The 27810-nt window shown below is 45.1% G+C and overlaps 2 protein-coding genes across 2 annotated transcripts in view; both read left to right on the forward strand.

The window, feature by feature from the left end:
- Nucleotides 1-17228, forward strand: part of NCKAP5 (NCK associated protein 5) — a 965176-nt gene extending 947948 nt beyond the window's left edge. The window contains exon 18 of the mRNA XM_060016917.1: nucleotides 15739-17228. Coding sequence (XP_059872900.1) covers nucleotides 15739-16020 — 282 coding nt within the window. The 3' untranslated portion in view covers nucleotides 16021-17228. The remainder of the gene's footprint in view (nucleotides 1-15738) is intronic.
- A 1384-nt stretch (nucleotides 17229-18612) lies between these two features.
- LYPD1 (LY6/PLAUR domain containing 1) overlaps nucleotides 18613-27810 on the forward strand; it is a 61305-nt gene continuing 52107 nt past the window's right edge. The window contains exons 1-2 of the mRNA XM_060016919.1: nucleotides 18613-19087; nucleotides 20416-20553. Of these exons, the coding sequence (XP_059872902.1) occupies nucleotides 19036-19087; nucleotides 20416-20553 (190 nt within the window). The 5' untranslated portion in view covers nucleotides 18613-19035. The remainder of the gene's footprint in view (nucleotides 19088-20415; nucleotides 20554-27810) is intronic.

The raw sequence follows: 27810 nt of genomic DNA on the forward strand, positions 1-27810 counted from the left end.
CTTTAACTACCCCTCAGGAAATAAATGAATGTTCCCTTCCAGACTGTATAGCATCTTGTCCGTGGAACTCAATCACTTTCAAAGACAATAAAGGGCGTTAGAGAGGTGAAAGATAAGGTAAAGATAGGAAAAAGAAAGGTGACCAGTAAATAAGAAATATAATTAGCAAACTCCCTTTATTCCACTAACATCTGTGGATCTCCTATGTGCCAGATGTTCTGGGCCCGAGGGATGCAAAGATAAATAGGGTCACAGCACCTACATGAGAGAGTGAGCCATGGCAGCCAGTACACCACAGAGGCTCACTGGTGCCATGGTAACAGTCGGCGCAGGGATGGACGGAGAACAAAAAGGACAGTGGTCAGGTCAAAACTACAGTGAGGCATCACCTCACACCAGTCAGAATGGCCATTATCAAAATAGCTACAAACAATAAATGCTGGAGAGGGTGTGGAGAAAAGGAACCCTCTGCACTGTTGGTGGGAATGTAAATTGATACAGCCACTAGGGAGAACAGTACGGAGGTTCCTTAAAAAACTAAAAATAGAACTACATACGACCCAGCAATCCCACTACTGGGCATATACCCTGAGAAAACCATAATTCAAAAAGAGTCATGTACCACAATGTTCAATGCAGCTCTATTTACAATAGCCAGGACATGGAAGCAACCTAAGTGGAATATTACTTGGCCATGAAAAGAAACGAAATTGAGTTATTTGTAGTGAGGTGGATGGACCTAGAATCTGTCATACAGAGTGAAGTAAGTCAGAAAGAGAAAAACAAATACTGTATGCTAACACATATATATGGAATCTAAAAAACAAAAAAAGTGGTTCTGAAGAACCTAGGGGCAGGACGGGAATAAAGATGCAGATCTACTCGAGAATGGACTTGAGGACACAGGGAGGGGGAAGGGTACGCTGGGACGAAGTGAGAGAGTAGCAAGGACATATATACTCTACCAAATGTAAAATAGATAGCTAGCGGGAAGCAGCCACATAGCACAGGGAGATCAGCTTGGTGCTTTGTGACCACCTAGAGGGGTGGGAATGGGAGGGTGGGAGGGAGACGCAAGAGGGAGGGGACATGGGGATATATGTATATGTATAGCTGATTCACTTTGTTATAAAGCAGAAACTAACACAACAAAGTAAAGCAATTATACTCCAATAAAGATGTTAATAATAAATTAAAAAGACTGTAGAAGGCAATATTATGCAAGGCAGTGACAGGTGCAATCAGCCTGTGGAAATTCACAGTATCTTCATTGTGGAGCTGGGCTTTGATTATTCCTTACCCTACAGTAAATAAGTTCACAGGCTCTTTGAAGAAAGGCCCCATATAAAACCACTGTAGTCACTTGCAGCCCCCCACTTCTGAAAAAATATCCTGTAGTGTGTGGTTTGCTGATACATGGGTCAAAGGGCAATAGACAACACCTTTCCCACCCATTCCAGCCAAGGAAAGAGTAGAAAGTCAGTGTAAGATTAAGAATAAAAGCATCTTTCATTTACCTACTTTGTTTATGTGATGATAGACCAAGCAGTGGCCTAGGTGTTGGATGTGAGTTTACAGATATCAGAGCGGTCTGTCACCTGCTATCCCTAACGTTTAAGGAGCGGTTTTTGAAGTTTTTTGTTTGGGGGTTTTCTTTTCTTTTGGAGGGGAGAGGCAAAGAATTTAGAAGCATTATGAGGGCATTTACCATCTGTTTAAAACACCCTCGCCCCAGGGTGGGTAGTGTGTCAATCGTCATCATTTTTCCAGTAGCTTCGGGAAGCCCCCTGCTTAAATATCACTAGATTTTGATAGGCTGTAATATGGAAGAGTCACAAATTAAATACAGATGAGTTTCATTGGACCCACACATTTTTTTTAAATAGATATTGGGAGATTTCATATATGAATTCTAGATTTTCATTTCCCTTGAAAGATCAGGAGTTCTGGCAAGAATGAGCCCACACGCTCACAGGGTAAGACTCAGCTGGCACTGAGGCAGGAGGTGGAGTGATGGAGAGAGGGAACCCTGCAAGCTGGACCCCTGGACTTGGATACAGGCTCTGCCTGCCTCCTCACAGCTGTGTGGCCTTGGGCAGGAACTGTAGCTCCCGATGCCTCCCTTTCCTCATGTATTAAATGGTGTAACTAATGGTACCTGCCTTGTAGAGTTCCATCCAGCCTTTAGGACAAGAACAAGCGCTACGTGGATGTTTGTTAAGTTAGCAGCAGCTGCCCCTCTAAATGGGCACTTGGGTTCACCACCATCCCCACTACACGCTCATGCCATCCGTGCATTTGCGCTGTTGTCACATCCTTCCCAGTGGGCTCCATTGGCAATGAATTTTCTTCCCCTGGTCTAGAACCAGGTCATCCGTCAGCCATCTATGGGGAAAAGGGGGAGTTTCAGCAAAGATAAGAAGGAGACTAACGGGGCATATATGGAAAGAATCTTGGAGCTACTCCTGAAGTTCAGAGCTTTGTTCAGGTCCACAGAGACTTAAGTACCAGAGCCATAAAAGGATGGACAGATGACTCTTGCCCTGAGAATCAGGTTCCCATGCATCCCCAAAGCACTGAATCATGGGAAGGTGGCTTTTCAACTGCACCTTTACCTGGTTTCTAAGACCTTGCCTCCATGGGGACAACAACAAGAGAATGGTTCCTTTCACCCCCCTAAGGATCTGCTGCCTGGTGGGAAGGCAAGGATGTGGGCGGAAGGGTGGGATTTGCTATGATTCATCTTAACTCCTGGACCTGATAAATCAGAACCATGGTTTTCTAGCTTGTTGGAAGGCGGCATTAACTAGAGCTTCCTTCCCTTTAGTTAATTTGCTCACAGATCAAGAGGTTAAAGCTTTCTCTGCCTGTCATCAGCAGAACATTTGTTTCCAACGTTACTGGGTGAAGGGCTTGGGTGTTTCTCCCCCAAGGTGCCCCCCAGGAGTCCCGCTGAATGAGGCCACTGGTCACACATAAACACACATGCTGCTCCTTTTTACTTGCTGCTGTCCGTCCCGGGATGAACATCTTGATGCCGTCACAAACATTTTCCCTTTCAGCAGTTTTTTTTCCTTGAGGCAGGAGAGAGAGACCCTCTCATTATTTATCTTGAGTGTTTGATAGGCCTCCTTTGAGAAGGTCATTGTCTGCAACAGTAAAATAATCATGGGATTTCTGGACAAGCTGGCAAAAGAAAAATGATTCATTATTTCAAGAATTATTTGGCCTTCAGTCCCCCAAATGGATGAAGGCTTCCAACAATATGTAAGAGAGAGTAAGGCTTAACTTATTATATGAAAGGTTCCATTTTAAAGGGAAAAGAAGTTCAAAGATGACATTTTTAGCTCGGCTGTAATATAACCGGAGTCAAGGCAGTGCGTCTGTTAACCCCGCGGTCTTCTGGACGTTATTGTACTATTCCCTTTGCAAAGGAGGCCTCCATGCTCTCCTTCCCTTCTCATCCATTTGGGCTAATGAGATTGGAAGAGTTTTTTTAGATCCTATTCAAACAGCGCCCCGTCTTTCTGGTCCCTTTGGGAATGCCGGAACAGACAGCATATTCATCCATACGGGCTCAACCCGACCTCACATGTCTCGCCGTGTCGCACAGAATCGTGCATCTTCACAGCGCAATATATTTTGCCGATAGGAGATGGCGTGGTTGTGTAGCCCTTTAACTGCTATGGGTAGTGTCGTGAGATAGACCAAAGGTAGCTTATAACATGACTCACGCCCCCATGTCTGGTACCAAGACGCCTATTATGCTGGGTTATTTTTGAAATCAAGTTTGTTTGGCCTCAGTGCCAGCCAGATACCCAGAATGAGGCAGCTTGACTGATAAAGATACTGAATGTTAAAATGAAAACTGGAGAGGCCGAGCGATCAATATGACCTTGACCACTCCTAAGCCAATAATTTATGGAAATGACGCAAAGACCCTGTGAACTCCTTTGCCTGACAGAAAGGTTTGAAATAATATTTTAAGAACATTAAAAGCAAACATCCCCTGGACCTTCTTTACAGATTAGATCTGAAATGAAAGACCCTGAGTTACACAATTAACTATTGATTTTGTTTGATCCATCTTTAATTCTCATTGCAATCAAGTTGTGTTTACAGGGTCGTGGTGGGCAGGCATACTTCACTTGGAGCAAGGCTCCTTTCACTTCTACGTTAATTTAAACATTAAATTGTCCTGCACATGTGAGACAAAAATAAAGCTTATGTTTATTGTAGCAGATGGGTGACGTAAACCTTATGAAGTGGCCTTAAGCCAGTCCAGGCGGTTCATGAACATAATCCCTTCTATAATGCAAGAGTCAGTTTGTCATTTGAATATATTACAGGTGGCGGGGAGAGAATAAAAAGTACCTGGATGCTGCCTGGTACTAGAATGTTGTCCAAAGGGGGCTGTAATTTAATCTCCTTACAGTTTCATTTCTTGATCTCATACACCCAGTAATATCACTGACCATCACCCAGATAGTCAGTCTTACTGACGTTTCTAAGAATGTCATCATCGTCCTCTTGACACTCTCACTTAAAAGCAGCAAAACACATCACCAGGTTTCCCCTGTCTTAAGGAGATAGGAATCTGAACTTAAGCAGATTGCTGGGACTGGCTCAGACCGGAAAGACAGCACTTGCTGGCTGAAGGACGCACTTAACAAAATGGTAGAGCCAGTGTTAGTACTGTGGATCACGGGCCTGATCCTTCCAATAACATTGCACCCCAAGACAGAAGCTTATAGTTTCTGCTCTGGCTCCTGCATTTCCAGGAAGCGATGGCAGATTTGCTTCATCCAACCACAAGCCAAGCCCACCTGGAGGTGCAGAAGAAGGCCCCAGTTGCTCAACAGAGTTGCCCAACCAGCATGGCCGTGGGATGTGAGTGCACAGGTCTCTGCTCTTGACAGAGAGAGGAAATTGCTTTTGCCAAAGGAAACAGTAGTCAGACATCCATTAATCCAAGGTCCGTCCTGGCTCTTGAGGCCGCCCTAGAATCCCGAGACCATGCCTCTGCTAGCGTATCTAGGGACTGGAAAGCAGCTCCGATGAACGTCAGAAATGATCTTATTTTACATGCGTCTTCATCATGGAAAAGCAGACGTTATAGAAACCTCAGACAAGTCTATGAGCTCCGAAGGGGAACGATGTAGTGAAAATAGATCTAATAATGACTTTGTGCGTTGATATGCGATAAATAGCAACTCCAAGATATGGTGTCAGAATCTGAAGAAGGAAGCAGAAGCAAACCTAGTGCATGGCCTCCAGAAGTGTGTCATCTAATTGTGAAGTGAGACATTGATATGAAAAGAGACTACATAATAGAACGAATGTAAGTTCAGGGTTGAAACGGATAATGTGGCCATTTAGGCCACGAATTCATAGAAAGACCCCTGTGGATTAGGCACTGTAGAAACAGAACCAGCAGCTGTTAATAACCAAAAAAAAAAAAAAAAAGATATAAAATGTGGTTACTATTGACAATGATATGGAATTAGAGAAAAGAGAAAAAATTCCAATTTAAGCATGTTAAATTTAGGAGATAACTAGGCCCAGAAAGATTAAGAAAGGTGAATGTGAATAGTCATTAGTTAACCTATGGAAAACATTTGCCTGAATGATCTTAAAGACTAAAAATGGGAGGAGGTCAAAAGAAACTAAGCAAGTTAAGGAATTATTTAAAAATTAGGATTAGGGTAAAGGGGCACATTCAGAACTTTGAGTTTGACAGGATATTTGTGTTCTAAATGCCATTATCAGACCAAATAGTAGGCTGGTAGACTAGCCTAACAGTTCTCAGGGATTCGTCTCCTAATATATCTGAAGCTTTGTTCTCTATTGACATCCTAATAAAAAATCCTTAGCATGTACGTTCCGTGTGAGCAATAACTTTGTCTCATACACCTCTCTATCTCCAGCATCTAGAATACTGTCCTGTACGTAAAAGGTGCTCAACAAATATCTCTTGAATAAATAAATGATGTTGCAAGAGCAGTGTAATCCCTATTTAAATATTTATTAAATCCAGGTCCAGAGTTGAAATAGTGATTGTCAGTGTCATATTGTGGCAAAGGATGGAATCCGGAACAAACGTGGATTCCCATTGGCATTCTCCCAACTAGCACATCCTTCCATTCTAGAACCCCCAGTGCTTACTGGGTAATGAGGAATAACAGCGTCTTACAGTTGTGTGCAACACACAATATAAAGCTTAACGTTTCTAAATCTTTAGAACAATTTCCACCAAGGAATCTTCTCTTTAGAATAAGGATCAGGAAATGGGTACTGATTCTGAGTTGCTCTGACTCTCGGGATTCGATATGTCAAATATCCTTGGGAAATAAGTTTATCCAAAGCAAAGGCTGACTGGCCCTCGAACTGAAACATAAATGACATTGGGAGATGAATAGCTTCAACCTGAGTAGAGCTCACACTCTTACATCCACAAATATCAATGTGTCTCTGGATGACCCCTAGCACTCAGTCTCATTGAATTCCATGGCTATTGCAAAGCACCTCATAGATTGGATACCACAGTGCACTGTGACTCCCAAAGGGTCTACCAACTTCTGTTAGAATTCCAGGTTGCCTCATTATTTATAGGTGAATAAGTAACACAGAATGTTTTTCCCTGGTTTGGGCCCTCACAGCGTACTTCGTAATAAAAGCTTAGCCTTTTCAGGTACATTTTTATGATGTCCGCCCTTATGGTGATATTGGAGATGTTCCTTTGGAAAGGGAACATCCATGAAAAAAAATAGTGTTAACTTTCTTTCAACATTCACCCAATCCCCCCTAAAAAGTGTGTTTTATTTTTGCTTGAAAGAGTAGCCCAAACTCCATCACTCCGAGGTGAAGACATAGCTCTATGGTACTAGAATACACAAATGGTCCCTTCATGCTGGATTTTCCTCTGACGAGGTTCATGGGCTCTTTATGCTACAAATACACTGACATCTAAGCCAGGCATGGCCAAGCTCGCTGGACAGATAGGTATCCTATTTAAGACATGAAATGATGGAAAGGTTAGTCAAAGAAAAAAGCCTAATCAATCTTTTAAGGCAAGTGAGTAGCATGTGAATTTATTTTTATCCATAATGGTGCCTGTAAATGAAAGGCCAGAAAGGTTTGGTGCCCACACTCTCATCAGCTGGAGTCATTAGCCCGACGCTAAGATGAACAGACTTAGGAGTTCCAGCCCAGAGCCTGCTCAATTCTCATTCCTAAATAAACATTTTGGTTAATATTATTATGTTGGAAGAAGAAAAAGAAATCTGACAACACAAATAAGCGTGTTACATTTAGTTAAGCTAATCATACAGTCAATGAGCTGGCTTGTTTCCCCAAGTCTAAGTCACTGTGAAACAGTGCAGATTTTGCTTTTGGAGAAATTGACCAATAGTGATCAAATCTGATGTATTACTTAAGGTGATTAACCTATATTTTAAATTAAATTTGTGGGTCCATCCACCTCCTAGGAAATAAAAATTTAAAAATACAAGTTTTCGGGCTTCCCTGGTGGCGCAGTAGTTGAGTGTCCGCCTGCCGATGCAGGGGACGTGGGTTCGTGCCCCGGTCCGGGAAGATCCCATATGCCGCGGAGCGGCTGGGCCCGTGAGCCATGGCCGCTGGGCCTGCGCGTCCGGAGCCTGTGCTCCGCAGCGGGAGAGGCCACGGCGGTGAAAGGCCCGCGTACCGCAAAAAAAAAAATACAAGTTTTCAAATGGGCATTTCACGTGATGGCACTAACGTTAGAGAAATCATGAATGTGTCTTTTGCACGTTGATATAATCATTTTGCCTAATCGTGATTACATGCCTTTCCTTTTCACAAATGCCTTTCTCTGTCATAAACAAAGTTTAGGGTTTTCTTTATGTTCCTTTTTTCTCTTCCCGCTGAGGGACCCGGTCCCACATCTCCCCCATTTTCCATATCCTTAAAGTGACTTCCTTCTCCTTCCGTCCTTTTGATCTGGTCTTTAAATGTCCTTCGCAGCCACTGTTTATCTCCAAGCTAAGTTTTTTTCCTTTCCGCAAGATATATTATTTTCTAACGACCCTAAGCTTCCTACTGCACTTCTCTCTGCTCGCTTTTTTTTTTTTTTTTTTTTTTTCCAAAAAGTAAGCTCATTTTTCCCCTCTGGTTCAGGGCTTCTAACAGAGGTCATTGAAAGTCATTGATCCTGGTAAGGGACAGCAATACAGGTAATAATATAGTCATAAAAGCACATCTCAGCTGAAAATGACTCTTTCACCTAATAAAACCAGTTTGCCCTGGACCTACTGAGGATCTTCAGGAACCCAGTAAGGAAACAAAGTGCCCCAAGTGCAGCATCGTATCTCCCAGCGTGTGGTTGGGTGGAGAGAACAGTTCTCTATTACCTATCTGTCACATTAATTTTTCAGAAGGGCAAGTGAAGAGTAATGTGTCCAGTTGAGGTAATAGAGGGAACTGAACACCGAGAGCAAGTAATTATCCAAGTTGGAATTTGACCAGGTTAGCAGGGTCAACACCACAACGCTCAAGAAAAGTCTGGAGGGTCTTCCCTGTTCACCAAAGGTCACTTTATCTGTTTTTGTGTCTCATTCAGAAAGTAGCTCCACCAGGAATACAGTAAGAGGTGGCATTAAAGAAGAGATTAACCTGTGCCTCTGAGAAAAGAGAAATGACTTGAGCTGCATCGTTTTCCTTGAGGTTGGCCTGCCCCCAGCAAACATCACTTACCATAGAATTTGTATGTGCACAGATCTTCAACTAAGAGACCCAGGATTAAAATACTTCCTCCCCATTCCCACAAGAGCATAACACATAATCATCTTTCCAGTGCCCAAGATTTGCTCATCAGGAAAGGGATGGGGGAAATCACACCTTCTGCTCCGACTCAAAGCTCAGGATTAGCCAGCCCGTCTCCTCTATTTGATCCATCTGCTTCCAGATGGAAGCTTGGCTATATTTCTCATCTGCTATATCATCTTACTCCCATTGCTTCACCCAGGGAGACGTTCCTCTGCCCAAACCAGCTCACTGCGGTCTCCCGATTTGCCCGCTTCCTCCTGGCCCCGCTGCATATGTGACTGTTTGGTTAAAATCTGCATCGTCACACATAATGAGAACTGTTGGGTTGTGGTAGGGGCACGATGCTGACACTTCTCCCCAATTTCGGGGGTGTTTCTTTCCATGTGGAAGGAGTTCCCTAGGATAACACTCCTGGTGTCTCTAAGCTCCGCTCATTCACTTCTCAGGAGACGGAGGAGTGGCTTGTTTAGCAAGTTAACAGATACACAGTATATATAAAATAGACAAACAAGAAGGACCTACTGTATAGCAGGGGGAACTGTGCTCAACACTTTGTAATAACCTATAAAGGGAAAAGAATCTGAAAAATAACAGGTATTATACATTTATAACTGAATCACTTTGCTGTACACCTGAAACTAAGACAACATTGTAAATTGACTATACTCCAATAAAAAAATAAAAAACAGCAAGTTTAGGAAGGGAACAGGGAAAGCTTAAGCCCATCTCCTGCTCTCCCCGCCCTCTGTCAGGAGTCAGGCTGGCTGGAGAAGCAACACTCATGTTGTAGGTTTAAGAAGACCTGCTCCCAGCCCAGGGCTGCCAGCCCAGTCTAAGCCTGTCTGCTTCTAGACCACTGCTGAGAAACTCACTTCTTTGAAGATAGAAACCTCATTCTCCCTATAAGCTTTCTCAGTAATAGAGCTGATATTTTAGCCTCCCATCAGCCTTTTTCTTGTATCTCTTTCTTCAGTTCATTCCGAACTAAGGTGGGGAAGAGAAGTATTTATCGTGTTACCTGAAATTCCAATAATGGATACATAGAAGACACACAGTTCAGAATATTTTGGAGTCATGGAGCTCATAGAGTGGGAAGATGCTTTTAAAAAAAAAATCTTTAGCGTAAATACACTAAGGTTCAGAGAGGTCACACAGCTAATTAGCACAGTGCCAGGAACGGAACACTGGCTTTCAAATACCTGGTCTTGTACTTAGTGATTAAAATCCCAAGTTCTGTGGTCAGGCTTCTCCTGCTTGAGTCCTGATTCCCTGATTTATTAGCCATGCGTATGTGGCCTAAATATTTCAACCTCTCTACTCTCTATTTCCCTATGAGTATCATGGGGATGAAAATAGTACTGTCTCAGAGGGTCGGTGTAAGGATTAAATGAGATAATTCATGCACTGCATTCAACCCAGTACCTGACACATAGTAAAAACGCTTTGTAAATGTAGCTGTTGTTTTCCTACCACATGTCTTGTTGAACTGATTGGCGGTGAGTCATTACAGCAATAGAGAAATAAGAAATCATGTGGATGAAGATACTGTTTACATTAATTTATGCTAAGAGGTCTAGTCCTCTTTGCGAATATTAGTGCCCAGCTGAGGAATGATGCTGCATTTCAATTCCACAGGTAGATCTGAATCTCGTCCTGACATTTTACAGTAGACAGACTAACCAGTATTTTCAAGATACAATCAACAGATGGAAACTTACATGAAATAGTAAGAGTAGCTTTCATCATAGAACACTAATCCATTGTGCAAGTTCATGAATTTGCTACTTGTTTCTCCCCTGCTGTGGGCAGGAGTTTCTGGCTATACATGTGTAACATGTGTCTCTCTGAAGCTGGTCTCATCATGAGTATATTTTTTTCTGGTTTATCACTTGAGTTTTTCTGTATCACCTTATACATTTTCCCCATCTTTTCCTTATGACAAGGGCACGTATCACCTTCTGTTTTATCCTTCCTTGTGTTCAGGTTATTGGTGTAGGCAGAATCTCTATTGTTGACTATGGAGGAAAAATGGTATGTGTTTGTGTTGAAAATCAGGAAACCAAGTTTCCAGGTCTAATTTCACCTGACTTTGAATTTGTGTGAACCACAAATTCCATAAATACCCCATGTAAAGTATAGCTGACACCAGCCTCCCTCACCTTCCAGCCTGATGTAAGAGCAAAGTGAGATCATAGATGGGAAAGCTCTTTGGAAATAAAAACTATTTGTTATTTATAACCCAGGTTTCTGGGCTGATACTTTCCTGAGTCTGGGCTGGAATTCTTGGAACCCCTTGGGATAGGCATAGCTCTGTGTTTCTGTCTTTACAGTGATTCTGTCCATTATAGAATCTTAAAGGGCAAGAGATAGACTATCTGGGCAACTACAAGACCTGAGATAGACTATAGAATGGTCTACAGATGCAGTAGGGGCACATGAAATGGAAATTTCTTGGAATGTACTCCTTCTTACCTACTCTATATCTTAATACTATTCACCCTTCAAAAGCGTTCCAAGAGCCCCGTCTCCTTTTCTATGAAACTCTCTCTGAGAATCAAGACCACATAATTATTCGCACAGATTATTCATATAGTAGATTGGTTTGATTGATTGATTATTTGACTGCAAGGAATTAAATTAGCTAAGGTATAATTACTAAGGCATTTCTGGAGAATATGTCACTACTTCTTGCTTGAATTATTGTTAATAATGTCATCATTACACGAAAGATAGGAAAATATTTAACAACGAGCAAAGCTATTTATTTTAAACTTGAAAATACATTCTCACCCTTTTGAGCCCTACTTTTGTTCCCAAGTGCAGTGAAAAGCCCCACCAAAAAGTGAACTGTACAACTGTTGCCACCTATAGGTGGCAAGTGTAGTATATTAATTTTATCATAATTTCAATGCAGCACGTTATACAAAGGAAATGACAGTGTTTTATGGGACCCACACAGTCTTCAGGAACCTTTACTGGGTTTGTTACCATTAATATTATTGTTGCTGTTCTGGGATCCTTATTTCAGAGGCTCCCCTTAAAAGGTAATATGGGCCGATATTTGTGAAGTTCTTTTCCACGATAGAGGTTAAGAACTTGGGCTCTGCAGGCAGACTGCCTGGGTCCAAATCCAGACCCCACCACGTACTGCTCCATGACCTTAAGTTACCTAACTTCCTCCAGGCTTGATTGCTTGTAAATGAGGATAACAGGGACACCTCCCCCACAGAATTGACGTGAGGATGAAAACAGATCATCCGTGCAACGTGCTTAGCCGAGTGTCTGTGCAGAGCAGGCACTCAATTAAATGCTGTTATTACCATGATTCGTTTTCAAAGCACCTTCACATACATTTGCTGCAAACTGATGTGCACTATTGTTACCGAAAGTGGGAGTCCGGCTGCTGGCCGCTCTAAAGCCAATAAAGAGGCAAGGCTGGTGGAAAGGATCCCACATGCCCGGAGCGGCTGGGCCCGTGAGCCACAGTTACTGAGCCTGCGCGTCTGGAGCCTGTGCTCCGCAGCAAGAGAGGCCCGTGTACTGCAATGAAGAGTGGCCCCCGCTCGCCACAGCTGGAGAAAGCCCTCGCACACAAACGAAGACCCAACACAGCCATAAATAAATAAATAAAATTTTAAATATATATATATATATAAAAAATTCTAATTCGAGGCAGGGAAGTAAGCTACTTCAGTGCTTTTGTTCTTAGCTGGCAGGACCACTGGAGAAATCCCAGCCAACAGTTGAGACTCTGCTGATGGTAGAGAAAGCTGAGTCCATCATCCAGTCTCCATCGAGAGTCTACTGACGATGAGCGCTGGGCTCGGTTTTTAGGGGGAAAGCTGATGGGAGAAGGGGGATGAGGGGGGTCATCTAGGACATACAAAAGAAGTATAAAACATGATGACTAGCTCAGAAGTTCACACACTGCAGAGATTGCTGTTTGACATACATAGTGGGGGTTATTTTTGTTATTATTGATTTGTTTTTCCTCTTAGTATAAGCAAATACTTAAAATTAGAGGATCTTAGGTATAAGCAAATATTGTTCTAGATTCATGGCCTTACCTTTAAAAGCAAAGACCTGGGCCCATGTTTCTGCACAGCTGCAATGAGCTAGGTCTAAAGAGCTGCCTTTAGAGGAGGCACGTACTCCTGAGCTGACCACACTCCTCACCACTCCCTGTAGCTCCCCAGCACTGAGCTTGAATGTCAGTGTGTCCTCATTGTCACTCTTACGCTGATGTTGTTCTTATAGTCCAGAGATATTTCGGTACCCACCCCTCATCAAAACTGTGAAAATAAAAGGAAGACCGAGAAGGCATGTGATTTTTCTTACAATGGGCCATTCCTTCATTTCCATCGCCTCCCCAGCCGATGTAGGCCTTTGTCATAATTAATTGAAGCGCCAAACCTACAAGCAGGAAACATTTAGAAAACAAGATGCACTATATGTGTCCCATAGACAGTGGGTGTTTTCATGGTAAATAATCCTTTCCTTATCACTACCTGAATACACTGCATTATGCTTTTCACCTGTCTCCCCTCCAAGACTACAAGTTCTTCTAGACTAGCGATTCTCAAATGTTAGCATGTGTCAGAATCACCCGGTGACCTTGTTAAAAACTTTTTCTGGGACGCTGCATTACGGGTGTAGTTAAGTCGGGGCGGGACTCGAGAATTTGCATTTCCAACAAGCTCCCACGTGATGCTGATGGTGCAAGCTGCCTGGAGAGCACAGTTTAAGACCCACTGATCTAGAATAAGAATGCTAGCTTACTATGATTTATTGTTCCGTTTATTGAGCACCTACTCCTATGCGTCAGGGTCTTCAGGTGTTCTGCTTCTAATACAGCAATCCTAAAATAAACGTATGTCTTATTAGCTTTACCTGAGGAAGGGTGCTCTTGGGCACTTACACAGCCAATGAAAGGGCAAAGCTGAGACTCCAGCTCAAGTCGGCCTGCCTCCAGGGCCTCACTCCCCTCCTACAGGACGTAATTTTATTCAGCTGTGTGTCCTCAGCACCAAAACCTTCCACCTGCCTCATGATAGCTTCTCTAGTGAGTGTTTATTGAAGGAACTTGAGATCCACGTTGACCAGAAATAGGCAAGGAAAAGGTTCTTGAATAAAGAAAAAGGGAGAAGATATTCAGGTGAGGAGGAAATTGCATTGAATGGCCTCTATTTACCTACATTTGGTACAATCAGAGCTTTCCTACTCCCTCCATGTATTTTTCATATTGTACTTTATAATTCTTCTTAAAGAACGCTCAAAATTGGCACACCACGAGAAGGGGCTCCTGCATGGATTCATTCCTAATTATGGAGCCATTCTTTTGTAATCACCTAGGCATCTGTTCCTCAGCCCAGCTCTTTGTCGAGGTAGCCATTTCAGATTGAAAACTTGCTCTGTGAGTAATGCTCCTGTACGTTAATAGTATAATGAAATAAGCATCACTTCAAGGTTGATTTTCAAGTATTCCCATAGAATTACACCATTTCCCCATAGCAGAGAGAGAGATGCTGTCTGAGCCTGCTCTTGGGACACGGGAACCATCCACTTCTGTATCTTTTTCTTTTCTCTTTCTATTAAATATTTAGCATGTGAGAATTCACAGGCTTTGGCTATGTCTGTTTTTGCCCAGATCCAAACACAATTTCCTCATTGTACCTTTGACATCCATCGTAGCAATGTTGCAGGGAGGGATGGAACTGCCTATGTTAGGGCCTTGGACAGTAGCAATTGAGATGGTTTGGCACATGTGGATGGCAAAATGAAAAAAAACATACAGGACATCTTGTCCTTTATTACAAGAGTGTGGAAGGCCACCAGACAGGAATTCAAATCCTGTTCTCCATCACTTGCTGAGCCACCTTGGGCAAGTGACCCTGTCACTCTGAGCCTTGTTTTCCTTCTCTCTAAAGTGGGGATGTGTAACTTACAGGTCTGTGAAAAAGGGCTTATAAATAAAATACTTTGTGTCTTTTACATGGTGGATGCTTAATAAATGGTAGCTATTGTTATCATCTCTAAGGCCCTGTTCCTACTTCTTCCTGGATGGAATTTTTGCCTGAAAGAGGAAAAGGAAATGAGAAATGTGGTTGGTGGCTTTTTCACACCTCCACCCTTGCAGTTTTTGCATCTGTGCCTTCCTATTCCGTCTCACCTCAGACCTCAGGAGTCACTTGAGCAACTAAATATATTCATGTTTACAGAGTTTACCTGCAGTAATTATCGAATATGACTGCAGTGTTTTATGAAGTCCCAGAGACTACCAGTAACAGCCTATAAATATTCCTGTTTACGTTGGTTTTACTAGAACCTCCTGGAGGGAGAGGTTACTCGGGTGCAGACCTGTTACTGTGATGTTTAAGCCCTTTTTGGGCCTTGAAGAATCTATACCCTCACAACCTGGGATCTCTTTCAAATAGCATAAGACTTGTAAAGGGACAAAATACACACGTGACAATGCATCTGACAAGTTTAATGTGTACTTAAATTTTATGTCAGTTTAAGGGATTGCATGCTTTTTTTTTTTTTTTCATAGAACTGTCATTTCTGGCTGAAATTCAGTCCCTATCCATATTTAGAAACAGGACAACTAATAATATTTAGTAAGAAAAGAAAACTGTGATTAAGAAAAATAAGGCACTTTACGTGAACAAATGTTAGATGGATCCACTTAAAATTAAGTGACACTTAACTGATTTGCAAATTGGGACCTATTTATCTCAGTAAAATGATTAAAGTCTTGATTTATCCCTAAAATTGGCTTTATTACATTAAATTATACTGGAAGATTGTTAAAGACTTGTAGGTTCCCTCTATCCCTTTAAATTGTACTTTATACTGACAATAATTGAATATTGGATAGAATAACTTGATTTTGCAAAGAAATATGTTTCTAATATTTTCCTCCTTTTATTGCAGAAATTGAAACAAGTTGAAGAAACAAGAGAAGACCCTGAGAATAGATTACGTAAAATTTCCCTGGAGTCATTCAATAAATACAACGGCAATACTGTGATCTTATTAGAAAAAGAGACGAACTCTCTGAACAAGGTTGAAGGACAAAAGGAAGAAAAAGAAAAAAATGAAGAGGCCTCTTTGAGTAACTCTGATAGGCCTGGGGTAGACAATTTGGAATCTTTGAGTGATTCTTTATACGATAGCTTCTCTTCCTGTGCAAGTCAGGGTTCAAATGATGTGTAAAGGACTTTTTTCCCCTTAGTGAGCTGGAAATGGAGCACTTAAGAAACAGGGCTGGGAAGCGGGGCAGGTAGAGATGGCAACGAATAAACTATTGCAGTACCAGGGCCGCCACTGTCAGATTCACAGCCAGCAGCCCACCGGAGCTTACTTCCCTGACAAGGCAATAAAGATAGACTCTACTTGCTGTGTTCCGTGAGGATTAAAAGTAAACACACCCAGGATACACAAGTCTTAATTTTGCACTTTTCTTTTGAAAAAGAAGTTGTACAGAAGTTGTAAATTTTTTTTTGGAAAAGAAATTATATTTGTAGCAAAAAAACCTTAAAAAGACAGCAATACATTGAATCAGTGCCACGCTCTTGAAATGATGCCCTAAGTCTTAGAAGTTGATAATATATTTTTGAAAAATTCCAACTCCAGTTTTTGTTCAGGGCACTGTCCTAGCCCTCAGATTGTTTGATGGTACACTCTGTAAACAGAAAACAGGGCCTGCTGAAAAACCAGAGGGCTGTCTCTCATCTCCATCTCATAATCTCAATTCGATAGAAACTTTAATCCCAGTGCAATTTCCAAATTGTTGCCAGAGAGATTCAGGTTCTAGTAATAAGTATAATTCTGCTTCTACTGAAAACTGTAGAGGAAGGTACTCAAGTGTGACACTGATCAGAAGCTATTTGTATCAGAGACGACGTAATTCTACTTTCCCTCCAATCATTTCCTTACATCCTCTTCTACTTAGTGGTTCTCTGCAATTCTCAACACTATCTGTTGATTTTTATCTTCTGGCTCTTTTGATTAAAACCTGGTCAATCTATAAATCAAAGTAAATTCCTGTTTGCAATGTTCACTTTGTAAAAAATAAAATGGTTGGTGCTATTTCTTACTTTTTAATATCCTTTTTTCCTACAAAGTCTGTTTATATGTAAGGATAAATTCTATTTTAAAGGTTACCGTGTATTTTTTCTAGATGCGAACTATTTATAATTGCTTTTGTACAGGAGCTTGTAAACTAGGCATAACAGATATTTTTAGGATCTATATGGGTACTTTAGTACGCACTTGTTTCTTTAAAGAGTATTGTATGATCAGTGTTATTTGGTTAATTTGTGCAATTTGTTATATTTGAATTTTGTTGTCTTAAATGAAAATTATGTCATTGTCTTTCAGACTTTTTAAGATTCTTTTGTTTCATTTCTGAATAAACGTCATATCACAATCGCACCCTCTGAAAGCTTAGAAGAGCTTCTTCAAGGACCCTTCGGCGCAATTAGTTATTTGAATCTCACACGCGCTCCAACGACGCATTCCCCCGAAGGAATAAACAGACTAATAAGGAAACTGGCCCTATTCCTCCAGAAACAGTAATTCAGCCAACTGTAAGATTCGAGTCTGCAGACTAGCGAGTAATGGTCAAAGCATTTTCGTCTCCCTGAGGGGTTAACCAACTAGAAATGAGAGGAAGAGGGGTGCAAAGGGAGAGAAGGAGCCGGAGGCAGATAGGGAACGATCTCTGCAGAGGAATGACAAGAAAGTCATTGAAGCCCCTTTCCGGACCCGCTCTGCTGGCAGGAGAGGGAAATAGATGATCAGCATCCCGGCCTAAGAGAGCTTCCTTCACCTCAGAGAGGAGGCCCGAGTAGAAGGAGGTGAAGAGGGGCGAAGCTTATGAAGCCCTTTCCACCGAAATGGATGCTGCCTAGGGATTTGGGGGACAGGCGTGGGAACGTGCGGGGTTGGGGGCGGAGGCTCCCAGGCGTTCCGGGCGGGCCAGCGGGCTCCCGTACCACCTGCGGCAGGGCTCGGCGGCCAGGAAGGCAAACGTAGCAAGGTGGCGTTCCGGGAGTACTCCAGGTGGGTCGCTTGTACAAGAGAGGGGGGATGGGGTGGGGGGAGGTGGCGAGGGGTGTGCCAGTGCCCGAGTCCTGGGCTGGGAAGGCGCGGTACACGAGAGGACGCCGTGAATAGAGCCGGAGGAAGCTGCCCGGCCTTTTGGACGAAGGGGATGGAAGAGAGCAACTCTCGTCTTCACCCCAATTTGCTTTCTAGTGGGAGCTCATTCACGGTTGTCCCCGGAGCGGCCCTCTCCTAGGCTAGGCTACCGCACCCTCCAGCGATGCGCGCGGTAGACGAACCGAGGCCCGAGCGCGCGAAGCTGGGCAGGGTCCCCACCTACCCCGCCCACTGCGCCGCAGCTGAAGCCGAGCCCGGTAACTACCCAGGGGCTTCTCTGAGGAAGAGAAGGCGCAGCTGCACCGGATACCCTAGGGAGCCTGCGAGTGTGCAACTTTGCCAGACGCACGGGAGCGCGGCACCGCACTCCCTGCCGGGTGGACCGGACCCTGCCGCGGGCAACCCACCAGCCCCCGGGGGGCGCAGAGGAGGGGGGCAAGCGCCCCTGCAAGTAGAGGCAAGCAGTCTTCCCACCCCACCTCCTACGTCCTGCTGACGGCGCCCGGCCGACCGCCGTGGCACCTGCTGCGCCCTCCTCCCTCTTTCCCCAGTCTCCAGCCTCCCAGCCTCCGAAAACTACACTCTCCCTCTCCCCCTCGAGGCGTCCCAGGGGACGTGCGGAGGCGGGAGAGGAGGGCTATCGGAAGGGGGTGGACACGTGAAAAGACTGTCCCAGCCTTCCCCGCTCGCCACCTCCACCCCAACTCGGCAGCCGTCACGTGGTGCCTGGAGTGGGAGGTGGGGAAAAGAGGCGAGACTTTTTTGGGTGCTCCGGATCGCCAGCAGTTCCTTCAGCCTCCGTCGCCAACCCCGGAGACGCCGGGCACTCACTGCCCGGGAGCGCGAGCCAGAGAAGCGGCGACCCGCAGCCGGGGGCCCCGGCGCGGGCGATGCGGGCGCCGCCGGCGGCACCTGCGGCTCGTCTTGGCGGCGGCGGGCGCTTCGGCGGCGGCAGCGCGGGCCCCAGCAGTCTCGGCAGCCACAGCCGCTGCGGCCCGGACAGCCTCCGCCGCGGTCGCCGCTTCTGATGCGCCTGCCCGCTCCCGGCCCCGCGGCTCCGGGAGGATGTGGGTCCTCGGCATCGCGGCAACTTTTTGCGGACTGTTCTTGCTTCAAGGTAAGAAGACGAAGCGGCCAGCCGTCCGGCCGGGATCGCACACCCTGTGTACCCGCCGGCCGCTCTGCCTCCGCTGGGCGCTCACCTCCGCGCCCGTGCTGTGCAGGAGTCGCCCGGCGGGAGTTCGGCGGCGGCGAGTGGTGTCCAGGGGCGCTAGATGGGAAAGTGCCCAAATCCTGCGCTGCTGGAGGAGCGGCGGCAGCGGCGGATTGGTGGGACTCGGGCTGCAGGTGCCCGGGCTGCGCGGTCGAAACAAGCAGCTGGGCTGGGGAGGAGGGAAGGTCCGAGCCGTGCAGGGTCTCGGCGAGGGAGCGGGGGCGACAGTCCGCGAACCCGCCAAGTTGTCAGGCGTCGCTAGCAACCCGTGGTAGTGGCGCCGCCGACAGGTGAGCGGCATGCTGGTCAGCCTGTGGCCTGTGCTGGCCGGGGCTGCGTTGCTGCGCTCCGAGCGCGACCGCTGTGGGGCTGGGAGGGGAGGTGCGCCGGGTCCGGGGCTCATCTGCCCGGGAGCCAGGGGTAGTTAGGTCTAGACGCGAGCTCGTAGATCCGAGCGGAGCAGTCGGGCTGGGGCGGGGAGAGGTACAGAAACGTCTGGCTCCTTCGCTCCAGTACAGGAGCGGCTCCCAGTCCAGCTCTGCAGAGCTGGGACCCGCACCGGGAGCCCTAGCCAAACGGAGCCCTGAAAGCCGGGAAGGAAGGACTGTGGTGTCGCGGCCGGGGATGCGCGGGCGCGCACACACGCACGCACGCCTCTTGCCACACGCCGCGGCCACCCCTGCTGCTTCGGGAACCGTCCCGAAGAAAGGCGGGGGACTCGGGGCGCAGCAGCATTGAGCGCCCGACCCTTCGTCCGCCTGGGGGGGCCTCGGAGCCACAGCACAGGGATGCCGGCTTCGACTATCAAAGAAAACTGAAAAGGCGTCTGCGAAGGCAATCGCGAACGGTGCCGACATAGTAATTAACTCATTTGTAACCAATTAACAATTAGGCAAAGCCTTCGGCGTAGGCTGGAGCCGACGCACGTCAGGTCCTCGGCTCTCGGGCGGCATAGCCCTCCTTTCAACTTCCGTGGGGGAAGAGCCGGGTGTGGTGTCGGATGGGCTCTTTGTTTCTGGAGAGTGGGTCCAGGGCTCGCGGGCCAAATCCCACTTTATATCCTGTGGGACCTTCGGTGGCCGCGCCGCCCTCTACCGGCTTCAACCGCGGCCGCCTTCCGGGGAGACCCAGGAGGGAGGGCGCCGCAGCTGGCTGGAGCGAGGGGCAGGATGCTGGCTTCTGGGGTAGTCCCGGGGCGGCCCGGTCTGAATCCGACTGCGTCTGTCCCGCAGGCTTTGCGTTGCAAATCCAGTGCTACCAGTGTGAAGAATTCCAACTAAATAACGACTGCTCCTCCCCCGAGTTCATCGTGAATTGCACGGTGAACGTTCAAGACATGTGTCAGAAAGAAGTGATGGAGCAAAGCGCAGGTAAGAGCCCGGCAGCCCCCCTTTTCCTCCCCTCTCCAGCCTGGGCTGAGGTGGGACTGAGGGGGCCATTGCATTACAGGAAAAGGGATTGACTTTGATATAATGCAAAGTCACTGGTTATCCCAGATTTACTTTTCCAGAGCTGGGAAAATGAAAAGTTCCAAGTTACTTTAATGTCATTAGAGTTAATTACCAGGGCTTCTCCCGGAGAAGAAGCTCATATGGCTGTGGGGGAGGAGTGCATTTCAATGAGTGGCTCTCCTCTTTTAATCGACTGCCCTCACCTCCCTCTGCTAAAAGCTGATCGGGAGACTGGAAAATGTATGGATAACCGGCTCTGCTTGGGCAACTAGACAGTAGCCTGTGAGCAGTGTCAGCCTGACATATGAAGCTAGTTGAAGTTCCCAGAGGTCAGCACTTGAAAAATGTGTTTTGTCGAAGAGCCACGCCATATTTCCTTGAAGAACACTACAGCATCTTTATTTAATTTTAGAACTGATGCATCCAATTCCAGGCAAAAATTGCCAAAGATCTTTCAAGGGAATGTAGTTCCCCGCCCCACAAGCTTAGCTGCCTAGTGGGCTGATAGAGGGCCTGCGCATGAGGTGAAAAAAGCAAGGGGTCTTGCGAGAGAAAACCTCACTCATTTCCTGCAGTCTTCTCGTGGAGCTGGGGCTCCCCAGCCCCGCCCAGTAGTCTCATCAGAAATCAAAGCCCCCCAAAAAGTGCAACTGGAACTTTGGGGAAACGAGTGAACTGGAGTTTCAATGCCAAGGTCAGGTTCATGAACATAGACTTTGCCATCGTAAGCATGTTGAAAAGATGGGTGAATGATATTCAGTGCACCCAAGCGCTGCTTCTCTTGAGTTGGCTGAACTGCCCTGCCCACGGAGCCTGGTGAAGGGTCCAGCTTGTTAAGTGATTTCCCTTACCCCGCTGGCAGATTCACGCAAGGGCTCTAGTTTTAAAGTGAGCACCTTGGGAAAGTAGTTTCTTCCCAGAGAAGGGCCTGGAAGTGCCTTGTGGCTTACCACATAGTAACCTGGGGAGCAGATAGCTGGTCGCTGTGCTGTGACGTGGCGTGCGTGCAGGCAACTTTAAAGGCTCTTTTTTTTATAGGTCATTAGCAGTCTAGGTGTGGAGTCTTTCCACCAGAATCACTTTTCTGAGAAGTCTGAAACGTAATCGCTCGTAAGAATAACGTCTCAAACAAAGCAGCATGCATTGTTTTGTCATATGGAATTCGGACTGTTAAAAAGGCAAAACAAAACGTAGTGATGATTCTATAGCTAAGATTGACACGCGTGATTCTAACAGGTTGTTTCTTTTCTGCTTGTTTCTGGGAATTTTATGTGAGCAAAAATGGATGATGGCCTTTCTACCTGAGGAACTCCCGTAATTTTCCTCGGAATCACTTCGAACACTTTACTGTGTCTCTCAAACATCTGTAGCTTTCTTCCAGGCAGTAGTTTAGAGCCAGACAAAAATGGGTATGTGAAACTTTCTCATCGTCCTCTAGGCCAATGCTTACCTGGGTATCATATATCATAACCTGGGATATGGTTGCCACGAGAAGAGGACAAGCTGTGAACCAAATTTCTTGCTCTCTAAAAGTGTATCTGAGGTGAACATTACAAACTCCATTTTCAAAGTGTGGTTTTTCATCTAACTTCCCCCTCTCCTCCACCACACACTGTAAAAAAAAAAAAAAAAAAAAAGGCAGTGCTGGCCTGATAACGCCTAGCTTCTCCCCGCAGAGCTGTAGCGCTAAGTCCATCAGTGCCTGACCTGAAGTTGCTATTAGCTCAGTCAAGGCGGGCATTTTGTCACCAAAGCAGGTTTCTCCCACCACATGTCATAGGCTAGAGGGTGACAGACACTGGAGAAATAAGGCAAGCTCAGTCGTGAAGCTTGAGAAGCAGAAACAGTTGATGGGCTCAAAGGGAAAGCCGGTTATTAGGGAAAGGATGCAAGCTCTGCACACGTGGAAACCAGGCATTCTTAGCCTGAATTCAATAGAAATCAGCCAAATGCACGTTTCTGTGCTTAAAGTGCGATGGTCGTGGAGGGATGGGGGCAGGAGGGGGAGTGGGCTGAAATTTCCAAGGCGCTTCCATTGTCATCATGTGATGGCTGGAGACCAATCAGTTTAAGTGGCTATTAACCCTCCCCTTGTTGGCAGGGCTGGAGAGCCAACCTAAAACCTCTGATTGTTAAGTGACCACAGCGTAGTATACTCATCACGGTAGCAACAGCTAACTCCTGTTGTGTGCCCTGTGTAGGAGGCTCTTTCCCTGTGCTGAGGCCCTTATTTCCCCAGGCCACGACCCACCGTGTTTAATTACACTGCAGGGTCAACTTCTCCCCTCTGGAGCAAGGAAGTCCCACCTGTTCAGTGATGCTATTAGGAATCGAAGTCAGAATCGTTTGTGTTGATCAGTAACATATACTGTTCCAAGAATTTTAGCGCTTTGGAATCGGAAGGGCTTTTGTTGCTGTTATTGTTGTTGTTTTAATTTTTTGAAAAATCATACACACTTTTCTACAAGAAAAATTACGAAAGGGGGGTTAGCAATCTTCTTTCTACTCCATCTCGTATAACCACTTCCTGAATTTCTCCTTTAACAGAGAAAGTTCACCACCTTTTGCAGCTCATACACAAAAACTAACCTACCTACCTTTGCATAAAGATTATAAGTAAATATAACAACAGAAGAATCATATTTACGGGGATAAACCATAGTGGGTAGTTGATTTATAGTCAAGGGTGCACATTGGAATCTGGGACTTTTGTTCAAGTCCACATGTCTGGGCCCCTCCTTGAAGAGGCCAGTTCTGGAAGTCTGTGGTGTAACTGGCCATGGGTCAGCCCCCGCAGGTGACCATGGGGTGCCCTGAATTGAGAACTGCTGGTCTGGACCAACCTTTTTGTGTTATAGAGGAGGAAACGAGGGCCAGAGAAATTAGATGTCTGGTCCACGTCTGTCAGCCAATGGTTACTGCGAGGCACCTGCTTCCTGGGCCAGCACCTTCCACAGTAAAATATGCTGCCAGGGTTGCCTGCAAAGATAATTCAGGTAAAGTGCTAAAGACTTAGACAATCCTCACACCCACCAGTCTCACCTAATAGGCTTAGTGAACTGGGTTGAGCGCACGAGCCACAAAGTGGATTTTGTAAGAACAGGAGAACCAACTGGCAGGACCTTTACCTATTCCCCAGAGCGGCATTCCTATTAGATGCTGAGATGATTCTCTGCTCCTTTTCCTTTTGGTCATTTATGGGGAAATAAGGCATGGGTTGTGGGGAAGAGAAGGCGTCTTTCATTGTCCTTACTAACTGATATTTAAATGTTTGCATAATGAATGACTTGTTCTCTCCAGCTCTGCACTTAATGAGTTAGTCTCTATGAACCAGCACCCTTGATAATGACATTTCTCTTGCTTTCGCCTATCACTGCCCTCCGCAAAATATTTCAAATATCGATTTTCACTTCGGAATAGAAGCCCCCCGCCCATGAATTTTAAAACCGGGGTATAAGGAACGTGAATCTGCGTTTGTTTGACAGTGCAATCTTGTAATTAGTTTTTCCTCTTGACTAGATACAGTGAAAGGGGCGTAATTTAATTTTTATAGACTAGCCAATTTCTGCCCCTAGCAAAATATAGCTCTGCCACTGAGCAAAATGTTACAGGTTCTCCTAAACGTTATTTAAAAGTTAAATGCAGTATATTGCGAGAAAGTTCATAGTCTGAATCAGTAAGCTAATCGATCTCTTCACCCATCCTTTGCAACAGGCATTAATCTGTCTGTTTTGCAGTACACGAGTTCACTGATTTATATGCCATGTTGCATCTACCTTATGGCTGTATAAGTAATGGCTACTTTCCTTTTGGGTTAGTTAGTTGCTCATTAAGTTGGGCAGGGATGGCTCGATGCCTTGGACAGGGTAATTTTATGCCTTATTTTCCCATGAACTATCAAAAGATAAGGGGATAGCAAGAGAGGACCTGGGGTCTCTAATCAGTCACCCACTCTTAGCAGAAAGCAGTGGAAAGCTGACCACGGCCTATGTTCTCTTAAGGCTGTGCTCTGCTTAGTTTCACCAAGATTTACAATAACAGGCTGTAGTTTGTCTTTGAGATGGTCCTGGCAGGAAGAAGGGCCAATTTTGCTTATCAGTATTATATCAGAGTCCCTTTATACCCGGATTCTTTAAAGCACACACACATGCACACACGTGGCATATAGATGTATGAGCGTATATTTTTAAATTTTGCCTATATCAATTAACACACACAAACATGATTCTTGTGAGAAGAGAAGTCAAAATATTGCATCCTCCTTTTTTGTAGCTGTTCAGATCGTACAAAGACATTTTCTAACTTCTTTTCCCCAGAACATCTTTGTTCAGAGTACCAGTGATGTTTGTTAATCTTCTAGTGCCCTTTATCTGCTCCATATCTTTTTCTCTTACCTCTTCTCTCCTGTCATCTCCCTTTTGAACATCCTACCTGTAGCCCTTACTTTCTCATTCTCAAATCCATTTTGCATCACTGAGATGGGCTATGGACTCCACTCTAAGAATAAAGTAAAGAACAAAAATGAAAAAATAATCACCATACTTTAACTTTGCCAAGGAGACTGCAACAGATTAAAAAACTTTAAAATAAAAAAGATTCAGGTGTCAAGAAAGATATTCTCATATATGAACACCAGCCCTGCTTAAAAAGGTTTCCATGCCAACCTCAATAATGTTATGAATTACACGGGGAAAGATTCCGTGCGATGAATGTCAATATCACTGCCTCCTTTCCAGTGGGACCCTGAAAGAACACCTTTCTCTCCAGAGCAAGACATTTTGCCAATCCGACTGTTCACTTAGTTCTCAAGATGCATCCATCTTTTTCATGTGGCAGGCATAGCCGACTTCTGAGGAGGTCTTCAGAGGGTGAATATCAAATGTCATTAGTCCCTCGGACTCTCCAGTACGTAAAGTATTTGTTTATGTTAACTTTCCAGCTGAACAAGCAGCCAGGGCTGACCTCCCATCTCCAGAGATGAAACGTTTGAAGATTGATCCAGCTTCTCCCATAACACTTAATTCCTCCCACTGCGATTTCATGAAAGCTTCCATCATTGATGGTTTTCCTAATGAGTTTAAACAGAGAGGCTTCAAAGCTGGGTTTTTTCTCCCAAGTGAAAAATGAAACGAACTATGAAAACAAAACACACCGTTTCCTTTTGAACTTTGAAAAGGAAATCTGCTTCCCTTACATATTCCTGAAATAAAAAGATCTGAATATACAGCCTGCTTTCTGTCTCTCCCTCTCCCCTTCCCACCTTCTTTCCTTCTTGCCTACCTTCCTCTCTCCCTCCCTTTCTCTTTCTTTTTTTCTCTGATTGACTGACTTAGGTTCTCATGCCCAAACCTGGGAAAGGTTTATTATCGCACTGTGCAGTAGTAGCCCACGCCCTAACCCCTGTTGTCAGCAGTTGAATGGAAAGGGTGTCCATCACCTTTAGGGAGTGAGGAGCCATGCTCCAGGTTTCCCAGGCTTGGTAACTTTAAAGAGGTTACTTAACCTCCCAGGGGCTTAGCTTTCTCTGCTGTAATATGTAGAAGCAGGCCACCTGTCTTCTTATGAGATACAGCAAGGCAGTGAGAAATGCTGTCAGTATAACCACCTTAAGGCACGAGTACTAAAGGGGGAAACCTGCCGGAATGCTCACCAGGAGTTGCTTCGTTCACTCTCCGTAGCTGCCTCTGAAGGCTGGCCCAGACACCTGAGCCTAAGTTACTTTACATATTACTTCTTCATTTCTCAGACTGAAGGAGTCCTTGCATGTAACCTTTCATTCCTTATAATAGGGTCCTTATACTTAGCCTGGAAGTTTCGCAGTGAGATAATATATTCACTTGATAGTTGGTGAATCTGAGATGCAGAGAGATGTAGCAATTTGCTCAGGACCACGCAGCCAGTGGGACTGGAATTCAAGTCCTTTTTTCTTCCCTGGGATTTTTTCGATCACTCTAATACCATTTCTTTTCTGGATTTTAATTACAACTTTTTTGAGATATAATTTACGTACCATACAAGGCATCCTTTTAGAGTGTATAGTTGATTTGTTTTTAGTATATTCACAGAGTTGTGAATATAATCTAATTCCAGAATGTTTTCATCACCCCAAAAAGAAACCCTGTAACCGTTAGCTGTCACTAATCTGGGAACCACTAATCTACTTTCTGTCCCTGTGGATTTGCCTCTGCTGGACATTTCCTGTAAATGGAATCACAGAAAATGTGATTTTTCGTGACTGACTTCTCTCGCTTAGGCTAATGTTTTCAAGGTGCACTCTTTTCACATCCCATTTTGAAGTGCACCTTTCCTGTTGCTCGTACAGGGGTCTGAAGGGGAAACTCAGGCTTGGCAAGTCCCTCAATTAGAGTGGGGTGGGATGAGATGGGGTAGGAGAGGGCATGGCTGTGAACCTGGAACTCCAGGGGCTAATTAGCCAGTTTGCTGAGTGGAACTAAAAACCTGTGCCAAGAGTAAGCTGTCCAAGGGAGCTGTGGGGCAAAGGACCCAGCACTGGGCTTCCCATCCATCGCCTCCCTATCCATTGCCGTCTGTTAATCTGCTTTTCCCTGAGGGGACCTTGAATTCGTTTGTTAGCCACAAGAATCCTCAGGCATCTTGGGTGGGCTATTCCTGATGCCAGAAGCTCTTATCAGTGATCCCAGCTGCCCATCCCAACATCCGGCCTCACCCATAGACCATAGCCCTCAAGCATCCTGCACCTCTTGGGCTAGAAGAGATCTTCATTTATAATTTCACAGATGAGAAGACTGTAGTTTTCTTTCCTGAGGGCTTAAGCATCTTGATGAGTCCATTTCCCTTTCTTCCCTTGAGAAAGCTTGAGGGTTGAGCAGGTTGAGAAGTATTCTGGGGAGAGATTGTAGTTAAGGAAATGGGATTCTGGTGTGATTTGATCATCTACAAGGAATACTCAGTAAACATGTGCAAATCTAGCCTTTTTCTCCCAAACCAAGTCACTGATTAGAGTCTTTATGTAGGCACAGCTGTTCGCTCCTTCAGAAGGTATAAGTTTCTTTTCTTTTCTTTCCCTCTCAAAGACTAAGCTGAATCCTTCTTTGCCTTGTGGTGCAAGTGATTGTATTTTGGGGGAAGAGAATTGCTGGTAGAGGACAATGTTTCCTCCCCTGGGCATTCCACAAAAGGCCATATCTATAAAGT

The sequence above is a fragment of the Delphinus delphis genome, chromosome 7, assembly GCF_949987515.2.
Source record: "Delphinus delphis chromosome 7, mDelDel1.2, whole genome shotgun sequence".
NCBI classification, from domain to species: Eukaryota; Metazoa; Chordata; class Mammalia; order Artiodactyla; family Delphinidae; genus Delphinus; species Delphinus delphis.